We start from the raw sequence: 10771 nt of genomic DNA, 5'->3' as shown, positions 1-10771 counted from the left end.
AGTAACATTAATTTACAGAACCCTGAATCCCCAACCTTTGGAACTAGTAAGCGCACGATGATGCCAATGTTGCCAATGGTTACAGTAATTGCCTGTTTCGCCGCCATTAACGAGCGATTTGCCAGGTGGTTTCAAATGTTGTCGACGGTAGTAACGCGAGGGTCTAGTTTCACGAAACGCTGCGCTATTGTAAGAATATATCATTTTGTATAACCAAATATGTAAACTCTACGTTACAAGTTGGTATCTATTGACTTTATAGTTAACTAATCGTATTGTCTTTAACCACCCTTGTTGCTAAACACACGTCACAGTCAAATGTGATTTTTTAAAGAATTCGCCACAGCAGGTGATTTGAATATGAACAACATATTGAAATAGACGATATGAATATTTAGCAGACGATGATATGTTCCTGCCGAATAAAATCGACTATATATAGTCGAATATATGTCGACCTTTAACGCTTTTTTCAACATTTTTTTCTGCTTATTGCCTGATCTCTTCGTTACAGCACATCCCATCTGCGCGTATATCATACGTAAATCGATGTATGTGATCGAAAATTACATCGCTATCGTCTGCGGCTCTCATTGGACACCAACGGCGAAACAATAGTTTAGTTTGCACAGCATACGTGTGAGTACGGCCCTTCAGTTTTCACAATCCGATATATTGACATAGCACATTTTCTCGCTCGCATATCGTATCAGGTAGGCTCACTCCAATGTTCCCCGTAATGTTAACTAAACTTCCGTAGAATAAAATTATTGCTGAATGTCGGTAAAAAAACATCGAAGCGGGATCTTTTCTAACCAACGGTAATTAATTTTCTTTAGTTTTTCAATGGTATTCACATCAGTACCATGATGATGTTCTAATAATAGTATTTAGCCGAAACGTTGCTCAAATCAGGGAGGTGCCCTGCTCGTCTACCTACTGAACTTTCATCTTCGGCTGATTTATTGTGGGATTTATCTCGTACGTATAAATTATTCATATATTTCCTATATTCATTCATCTTCCAGGTTCTAACTAAAGGAAACATGTATCAATTATCATCAGGAAAGAAATTGTTCGTCATTATTTGTCTGATATTTTTTGCTGTCGTGATATTGGTAACGTTGATGCATCCGTCCAGTAGAAAGATCGTGTCACTCGGCCGACACCCACTGCCGCAGCTATCAAACAATTCATCAAATGTCGTAAACGTTTTGAATCCGCGCGTTCGCAGTTCGAATTTGACCGTGTCGGTTCTAGATGTGTTTGAGACGAGCCCAGAAGAAGCGAAATACGAGTGCGTTCACTTGAGAACGAAAAAGGGCTACGCCCATATATGTATCTATCCGACACAGAAAGATCGATTCATATCCGCATCGTTGAAGAATACTGGCTCGTGGGAACCCCATCTCACATCGAAGTTAGAACAGGTTTTAGAAAACGACCGCAATTTGAATTTTATCGACGTTGGCGCTAATTTAGGCGTTTACAGTATCATAGCTCTGAGGTACAATCGTCGAATGTTAGCCGTTGACGCAAATCCCGAAAATGCAAAACACATCAGACGTTCCGTTAAAATGGGCGAATATGAAAATATGGCGACAATCGTCGTGAATGCTATATCGGATAATTACGATTACATGAAAGTTAAATTGCCAGCTGATAACAACGTAGGCGGTGCTCATGTTTATAAAGCAGTAAAAACGGACGATTTGGCCGTGAAATCGGTGTACATGGACGATTTACTCGAAGTTATAAATTTTAACCGGGCAGTTATGAAAATCGACGTGGAATCATCAGAACCGCAAGCATTATCGCATTCATCGAAATTCTTCTCTCAAATTGACATCCCATACGTATTCATGGAATGGGAGTATATAAAAGATAGCGCCGGTGGGCTACGAGTGAAAGACTTTCTAGAAAGCCGGGGATATTCCGCGCATGCCGATGGACATGCGCTTGCGGGAGATCACAAGAAATGGCCTTACGACATTATGTGGATACGAACAAAACCGCATATATTTCCGGCAGTAAAACCAATTTGATGTGTAACTAGATTTTTTTGTTAATGTACACTTCAAAGGTGAAACGCGCACCTGCTATGAGAAACTTCGAAATCCGTGTAAGAAAAATCGTCATTTGAAATAATAATTTGATGTGGCACACTAGTTTTTTTGTTCTTTGTTCTAATTCATCCATTTATAACATTATATCGCCCACGTAAACGGGCAGTGTCATAAATATCTAATAATGATAATATGCTTATTGTCAGAAAATATTCTCGTATGACATATTTGGGTGGAGGTATCTTGGGCGGAGGTATTATGACCCAGATTCTACAAATATAAACGGATACAGTTAGTAAGGACATTTACACATACAGACAACTGCAAAATCAGTAAAAGTGATTTACATATTATGATCTTATTTGATAAACTAGATTAATGAAGTGATTTAATATCTTTTACTTTGTTCAGAAATTTTGATGAATAGATACTATCGAGGGGGTTTCTCATAAATTTGGCAACTTTATATGTGTTTAGACGAATAATAACATTTCTTGGGATGTGTACGGCAAGCGCATTACTGTACTGAGGGCAATATAAAATAACATGGACTTCGTTCTCTATCTCATTGAGGTTATACAAAATTCACATATGCGTTGATGGCGGGGTATAGGGGGTGCGGTCATCTCCCATCTCCGGTCATCTCCCACACGCAGGTCATGACTAGAGCATCTCAATCGAGCAATTAGTGGATCTTATCTGTTTCGGATAAACCAACAGTTCGTAAGGCAATTCTAGATTTAAGATGGCGATAGAAAAGTGCCTTAGACGCATGGATCCAGTTAATCCATCGTTGTGTGTATTGGACTATTAAGCGCTGTTCAACCGAGCGAAAAAATCATGGTTCGTTCGTTATGCTTTGTTTCAGCCTTTGTGATCGGCAGAATTTTAAGTAACGTCATTGCACCCAGGTGGGCTGGGCACAGCCTACAAACCCCCCAGGAATTACTATTTCCCCGCAAACAATATTGTATAGGGAACCCGTAACAACAACTGGTATTCAGACTAGGATCCGCCCCTGCCTTGATGAATTCCAACTTTGGAAAGCGAGTGCAGTCGAGGTTTTTGGCTAGGCTTGTTCGGCCAGTGTGACGGAAAAAATCACGCAAATTAAATTCAACACTTTATTTGGCATTTAGAGATAAACTGTGGCAAGCGAGGAAATTCATATTGCGCACGCGCACTAGCTGTACTCAATACATATTTCCGGTGTAGTAAAAAGATACGAAAATATTTTGACGCGATGCCCAGTAAAAAGAAGAAATTTAACGCTAGGTTCCCGCCAGTAAGTGCGATAAAACCTTTGATTGATGGTTAATTGTTAATTAAACTCGGCGAGATATTTTCTATTTATCGTTGTGGACTGACACTCCTCCCCCGGAGAGGAACTACCGTCTACAACCTCATAATAAAAATAAGTAGGCCTTACACCCGTACCGTGCCCAACTCGGTAGGCTAGTGTAAAATGGAAATAGGCCCTAGTCCGAATTTTGACTGTTATAAGACAGTTGCTGTAATACGCCTCATGTAGGTGTCTTTAGATGTAGGTGTGTCATTAAATGTAGGTGTCATTGCTGTCTCTACTGACTACTCTCTTTTCGGTACTTTTCTTATTACCGAGATGTTGTAATTTACCGAGATCAACCAACATCAACCGAGATGACATGAAATATAACATATTTATCTATTCCTTATCGATTTTAACACTTGAAATCATATTATATCAGTAATAAATACCTTTATATATAAAGGATATTTTTGTAGAAAAATAACTTTTGACTTTACCGAGATGAGATCGTCGATCAATCAAATTCAATAAAATTTTATTGCTAACCGAGAAGAAGTATTTGAAGTTAAGACTTTTTTTACAAAATATCTGGAAAAATATGTAAAATATGACTCTAGAAGGCATTTATAACATGATTTCAAGTGTTAAAAGCAATAAGGGATAAATAATTATGGTATATTTCATGTCATCTCGGTAAATAACGTCATCTCGGTAGTAAGGAGGACCAACTCTCTTGACTGACGCACCCCTCACCCAGAAATAAACCACTCGGTTTCTTCTTTCTCATCAGACTATTCCCATTTTCATAACAGGCTCGTATTAAGAAGATTATGCAAACAGATGAAGATGTTGGAAAAGTTGCTGCAGCCGTTCCTGTCATTATCTGTATCCTTTTAAAAATACCGCAAATTGTTTCTATATTTAATAACGTGAAAGTTAAAATCATTAAAGGCGAATGTATTGTTCTGCTAAGAAGATGGAAATCATTTTTGCATGTTTTTCCTTGAGAACTGGTTAGCGAAAACTCTGGAATTATTCATCGAGACATTGGTTACTAGAGCGTATACTATCACTCAAGGACGAAGTGCGAAGACTCTTACTCCTTCACATGTGTTTGTATTCTTTGATGTATAATAATTGTGCCACATATGAACTCTAGAGATTTATCTTGAGTTTATGTTTATCTAGATGAGTGATTTGCCTTATTTTTGGATTGGAAGATAAAAAATTGAGATTCAAGTTAATTCACAGAGTTCCTTATTTTGATTGAGTACGTCTGATAATTTAGTGGCGCCATCTGACGAGATAGCTGATGTGCTGGTACCCCATTATTCCTACTAGTGTCAGCGTCTGTCAATGAAAATATCGAAATTCTTATAGTTTAAATGATTTGATTTCTATTGTAACAGGAAACAAGTGATTATGGCGGAAAGTAAATTTGACTTCTTAAAAGATTTAGTGGCGGCCGTTCCCGATACTCAAAACGAAGAAGATGAAGATCCACTTGTCGTGGAGACAGCAGTTCACAGACCTCGAGGACGGTCGGTGTAGACTTCAACTTCCCCGGTTTAACACTGTTTGAATCATTTTTTTTTACTCAAAGATTTTGATTATTTCCAGACCAAGAAAAAGCAGAGGTGACCTCGCTGCGAAGGATAAACCGCGAAAATCAAAAAATAGTAAAAAGGACAAACAGACTGATGGCATGGATGATTGTCATGCGCAGGTTTGTGTTAAATTCTATGATAAACTGAATCATGTAAGAAAAACAATAGTCTAAAAAGAATCTAAGCACAATAACATTTGCCAAACAAATGGGTTTCTTATTGTTAATTAGAACATATTTTCAATACTTAGGTTAACTTACAGTATTGTTTACTACTTTGGAGGTTTCTATAACTGTTTGTGTTCACTTAATCGATATCATGCGTGTTATTTCAAATTGTGATTGGGCTTACTCGGTTATCAGTACGTTCTCTTTCTACGTTTGATAGGAAAAAGATACAGAAGACGATGAAGATGACAATGAAACGGATGATGCTGATGAGACGATAGAGCATCACGCTGCCGCTGCTGCCACTACCGCTGCTGCTGCTATAAACGCAGATTCCAGCGAAAATAATGAATCTCACGTTTCACATACACCGGATTCGCTGCCAAAAACTACTGACTGTGATTCGACGAACGATACCGAAAATCGAAATCCAATTTCAAACTTGTCTCATCATCAAAATCTGCACGACGATAAAAACGATTTACATCATCGTTTATTTCCTCCCGTTGTTCATCCTTCTCTTCCTTTTACCCCTTCTATGTATCATCACTTTATGTCTCCTGATTCGATAACCAGGTAAGCATTTATTGTTGTATTCACTATAGATTGTAATGAGCCTTACTCAGTTTACATTGAATTGTTTTACTTGTTGAAAATTGCAAGTCTTCTGGAAAATATTCATTAAAGACTTGATTGAGCAGTGCATTGATTATCGGTACCGAGTACGGATGAATTGGTCGCTCTGTCAAACCTACTTAATTTGGATCATACTTATATCATACCTAAACTACACAAAAAAAACGGATTAATTTCGTTGGCCCCAAATGATCTGAATTGAGCGGGTTCTACTGACTTTACTGCTCTACTGCATTAATCATTGGTTAATTTGTTGTTAGGCTTCTAATAAAGTTGTCGTTTATTTCAGCAGTGTGCCTGGTTATGGTATGCGTCTTCCTTTCCCCGCGATGCCGATGATACCGACACATCCGATGATGCCGCCATCGTCGTCACCTCTACAGATGCCATATCCGTATCCCCCACCTCCCCCTCTACCGGGAATATATCCCGGCATGCCACCAATGGTTGTAAAACCTGCGGACAAAGACGACGATTACGATTCATGACACACGCGTGAAGTTTCTAAAAAAAGACTGTGTAAAATTCGCTATTAGACTATTATTAACTGCTTTCTATATGTTCGATGAACTGTAACTCATTGTGACTGATCTACTATTCTGTTATCTTCCATTTATTACCTATGTTGTATGCATTAGGGCAATTTTTAAAATTCTATTCATCCTCTAGATGATGTGCAGAAGATAGAAGAAAGAGAACAATGAATATTTGTGTATTTGATATACGGCTTTAAGAATTTTTGATGCATATCGAATAGAAATGATTGCTGTAGACTGTTACATGTGTTAGCTTCGAGTTTGATGTCTATCAAAGAATAGAAATAGATGAGTGAAAGAAAGATATGTTTGTATATGTGGTTTTCCTATCTTTTAGTGAGTTATGAATGAATTAGTTCGATCTAAACTACTACTAATAATCAATGATATAATCAACTAGGTGTGTAAAGTTGTAATATTTGAACTGCCCTGTCCGTAGGTTAGTTGTATACATTCATGCCGACTATCGGGGCTATTATATTTAACATATTTTGTGATGAGGACAAAATATTTGTCTACCTCAACTAGAAACTGCTGAAATCTTGACTTAATGTTCTTTAGATTAGTAATGTGTTAGAAATTGATTAATAAGTGGACTAGGTAGTTATACATTATGTGGCAGAGATTGTAGGCATTTTCCAAACATTGATGATTTCATTTGTTGCAGGCTAAAAGGCACTAAGAAATGAATATTGTTGAAATATTCCTACTACATGAATTCACCATTTGATCATTTTTTCCGGTTTACTACAGTGGGAATGCTAAAGACAGCAAAATAATGTAGCAAATATTGCATCATACATGTACCTTGAAAATTTGTGAATAAGAAAATTATTTTATATTATAATCTAAGCATCCATTTTGTTTTTTCTACTGTTTTGATAGCTTTATCAAGGAAGATTGACTTCTTTCAATGAATCAATCGGCTATTTTCATTTGAGTTTGGTGCATTAAGTACGTACCAAAATTGATTAATACACCCCTCCCTCAAAGTACATTCCTTTTTTGCTGACCCCCTCCCCCTATGTACCACTTTGTACCAAAATTCAGTAACCCTCCTCCCCCAATTAGAGGTACGTAATTTTTGGACATTCCCTTATTTCAGACAAATTCCAGTCCCCTCTAGGTTATTTTTATTCAAATGAGAGCACCTAATTCGAATTTCGTTTAATTCCGACAAAATTTTCCAGTCCCAGGTGATCTGTATTAAGCGAGTTCTGCCTTGGCCATTTTCAGAAAACAGGCTGGGATATCATCACGGGGTACAGAATTTCAGACAAAGCTGCACAAATCGGCAATTAACTAAAGATAAAACATTTCTTTATTATTTTTCTTGTGTTGTTTATTTTGTATTCATCAATACAGATTGTTGCTTTCATTAATTAATATGTATAATATATTTATTTATATACTATACTACCAGACTTTTTTTACAACTGTACAAATTAACATATCGTAATTAAATATTGCAACTTTATAATTTTTACTCATGACCTCTGATTAAGCATGATTAAATAGATGTTATTAGATATTTTCTGAACATATATGCATTCGCTACATGTCGAAAAAATACTTCGGTTCAAAGGAACAAATAAGCCATAAATTGTATGATTTGTCATTTAGTTTCTGGAAGTGAGTGGTATACCATTTCACACTGATGAACTGTAATGCTTCAGGGTCACATTAAGACTGGTGCTCTGTCAATGATTGAACCAAACAACCACCAGTCATAATGATTAAAAGTAAATTGACAGCACCATTGCACAAGTAGACGGGCTACTCGGCGATTTTTACAAAATTATATATCATTCATGATTAACTAATAATTTAAGAAAATTCTTCATCAAAAATTACATAAATTCGTCACTACTATCCAAGAAAGAGAGATACAATCAACCTTGTTTTATCTATGGCATGAACGAAATTGATTGCCACTATTTAATTGTAATAGATACAGTGAATACACAATCTCTAAACATTTATCAACATTATTATTATTGAACATGCTATACACTAAATTCTTATTTAAATTTTGTTTCACTGTGATTTGAAATCTCTTTTTTTAAGGAAGATTTGAAATTACAGCAAAAAATCAGTTAAGACTATACACAATAAATTAGCACAGATGCGTGCGCATTTTCATAGACACCATTGATAATAATGTATTATCATTTACCATTTGTTGTTATTGACAATTTTGCGAAAGTATTTTCAGCAACATAGAAACTTTCAGGTACTTTGTCCATATATTCTAGAACAATATCATTAGGATGAAGCTGAAGGCCAGAAATGCCTTGGGGTAAGACTAATGTCAGTTACAAGTAGAAAACTTCAATCCCATAACACCCTATACTTCATACGATATAAATACACTATGTATCAATTCTATATTACATTACCTCATACTGGTAAACCCATAGTCATCATCAAATTCACGAATTTCTAAAAAAACTTACGACATTTACAGAAATGATTGTCATGATTACTTAGCATATCTTCAGTACCCTTTCATTACCTGATTAGTGGTAAGTACTGAAAAAACATTCAGTGAATTCATTCTCTTCATATCAGTTACTTAAATCACAGATTAAAAACAAATTTGAATAGAATTTGGACTAATAGTTATCAGCCAATATTAAAATCTAATATTCTCTATTTTGCAAATGATTTTAATTAAATTCTTGTTGGGTGAAACATTTTATCTCTAAAGCTAGTTACCTAGCGAGTGCCTACTCATAGCGTATAAAATGTTCTCATATCAAATTTAAGAATAATCTGATTAATATGCAGTTCTTATTGCTTCTTCCGAGTTGTTCAAAACCGCCATTCTTTTACCTACTAAAACATTCTGTAAAATTCTAAGCATAAAACGGACATTTTCCAAGTATGTATTTTGTACATAATGGTACGCGTGAAATATCGTTGCGTTGTATAAAACAGTTTTGGGTGATGTTACAATATATGGTGGTTGATGCAGCGTGGAAAACATTTACATGTACAAAATTAGATCCTCATCTCATACACCGTTAAACTTTCTACAAAATATCATTGCTTATCGTTTGAGCACATAACGTAAAACACGAGCAGCGATTGGTTGTTTTTTTTTACACGTAGCACCTGGTGGTCAAAACGAATGTTTGACTGCAGAAATGTTATAGCTGAATTTAGTTTTTTTTTCCAAAGAAACCAACCAATTATCGGGAAAAAGTATGAAACAAAAATACTGTCATGGAAATTTCATTTCTGCAACCACATCTTTATGATTTTTCTTTCCTTTATCGTCTTTGTGACAGAAAATACTCAGATTAGATGTATATTAAACATTTTTATAAAATGTATAAAAATGTTACATTTCATGGTGACAATTCAGTGAGCAATACTGCATTTGATGTTTTAGTTAACGCTGACTGAAAGGCACACATGATGATGGTTCATAGCAGTAGTTAAGCCATATATATGATTAGAGGTATGTTAATACTATATAGGTTAACAGTTCAGAAGTTAATCTTAATTTCATAGAATCACCCACAAACCCTGGTTGAAAAACCTTCTCCTTATAGGAGAAAATAGCGGATATATGTTTAGAAAGTTATGGAAATCCTAAATGCTCAGGGAAAGTTCCAAATTTCGAAAGTACCTAAACTGTTCTTCATTGATAAGAAAAGAAAGTACATTGCGGGGTTTGAGCCTGGTTAACTTTAAAAGCTCATTCCCACATCGAAGCAGGTGACCATCATGATGTGAGATTTACAAGCGTCAACACGTTTCTCCAGAATTGCCGTTTCATTTTCAAGTGCTTCCAAATAGTTTGGATCATCCCAGTCAAGTTGATCAGCAACGTGCACTATAAGAAAAATAAATAGAAAATAAATTAATGCTTTTCCCTAAGGATTTTTAAGTCACTTTCAGTTATTTGATTTAGTGAACCAACATACTGTAGACAGAGCTACTTACAGTCATAACTCCAATTAGTTCTGTCAATCATCAGTCTATCTTTAGCACGACACAACTCCTCTTTAAGTTCATCTTGCTTTCTCATTAAAGCACGGATCTTTTGATATCGCAGCTCACGAATTTGTTGTTGCTGTAAAAATAGAAATACATGTAAATACTAAACATACTAAAAGTTCTAATCGAGCAATTATAGGGATGGCTCATTGGCATCTGCTAAGTTTAAATCAAAACTTACTTGAATTTCTTCTAAGCGTCTGCGATGCATTCGTTCTACATCATCTGTGTTGTAATGCTTTAATTCAAGCGGTTCATCAGAAAAGTAAGCAACCTGTCTCGTATCTACCCAGGCTCTAGGTGATGGACTATACGCCTTACGACAACTCAATGGACTATTTATACAGCTAATGGATGGACTATCTGGTGTTCGGGCAGGAGCTGATCTACTCCTTCTTGTAGCTGAAACAAACAATCATTTATATATATCTTGTCTAAGTAAGCAGGTACATTTTTCTCCATT

General features: G+C 35.9%; 3 protein-coding genes across 4 annotated transcripts in view; 2 read left to right on the top strand and 1 right to left on the bottom strand.

Annotated features, from left to right (window-relative positions):
- The first annotated feature begins 1046 nt into the window (after nucleotides 1-1046).
- Nucleotides 1047-2045, top strand: LOC141915051 (uncharacterized). Its single transcript, XM_074806453.1, has one exon. The coding sequence runs from the start codon at nucleotides 1047-1049 to the stop codon at nucleotides 2043-2045; it is 999 nt and encodes a 332-aa protein (XP_074662554.1).
- Nucleotides 2046-3271: 1226 nt separating this feature from the next.
- Nucleotides 3272-7113, top strand: LOC141910984 (uncharacterized). Of its 2 annotated transcripts, none has more exons than XM_074801918.1 (7): nucleotides 3272-3351; nucleotides 4167-4239; nucleotides 4373-4466; nucleotides 4764-4895; nucleotides 4975-5080; nucleotides 5349-5704; nucleotides 6057-7113. In XM_074801918.1, exons 1-7 carry the CDS (start codon nucleotides 3310-3312, stop codon nucleotides 6250-6252), a joined length of 999 nt encoding a protein of 332 aa, XP_074658019.1. In that variant the 5' UTR covers nucleotides 3272-3309; the 3' UTR covers nucleotides 6253-7113. The 2 variants fall into 2 exon arrangements, with proteins under 2 accessions (XP_074658019.1, XP_074658012.1); XM_074801911.1 differs by having other exon boundaries at nucleotides 6054-7113.
- Nucleotides 7114-9704: 2591 nt separating this feature from the next.
- The window catches only part of LOC141915043 (uncharacterized), a 122002-nt gene continuing 120935 nt past the window's right edge, over nucleotides 9705-10771 (bottom strand). The window contains exons 15-17 of the mRNA XM_074806440.1: nucleotides 10490-10710; nucleotides 10255-10384; nucleotides 9705-10144 (exon numbers count right to left, since the gene is read on the bottom strand). Coding sequence (XP_074662541.1) covers nucleotides 9999-10144; nucleotides 10255-10384; nucleotides 10490-10710 — 497 coding nt within the window. The 3' untranslated portion in view covers nucleotides 9705-9998. The remainder of the gene's footprint in view (nucleotides 10145-10254; nucleotides 10385-10489; nucleotides 10711-10771) is intronic.

Source organism: Tubulanus polymorphus, chromosome 1, assembly GCF_964204645.1.
Source record: "Tubulanus polymorphus chromosome 1, tnTubPoly1.2, whole genome shotgun sequence".
Lineage (NCBI taxonomy): Eukaryota > Metazoa > Nemertea > Palaeonemertea > Tubulaniformes > Tubulanidae > Tubulanus > Tubulanus polymorphus.
Note: the sequence above shows the minus strand (reverse complement) of the source record. Positions and strands in the feature narration are given on the sequence as shown.

Bases quoted from the DNA above. Each gene is read 5' to 3' on its own strand.
- LOC141915051 (XM_074806453.1), top strand. From the start codon at position 1,047: ATGTATCAATTATCATCAGGAAAGAAATTGTTCGTCATTATTTGTCTG.
- LOC141910984 (XM_074801911.1), top strand. From the start codon at position 3,310: ATGCCCAGTAAAAAGAAGAAATTTAACGCTAGGTTCCCGCCA. The intron at 4,467-4,763 runs GTTTGTATTCTT...CTATTGTAACAG, and splicing joins ACTCTTACTCCTTCACATGT to GAAACAAGTGATTATGGCGG. The intron at 5,081-5,348 runs GTTTGTGTTAAA...TACGTTTGATAG, and splicing joins TGGATGATTGTCATGCGCAG to GAAAAAGATACAGAAGACGA.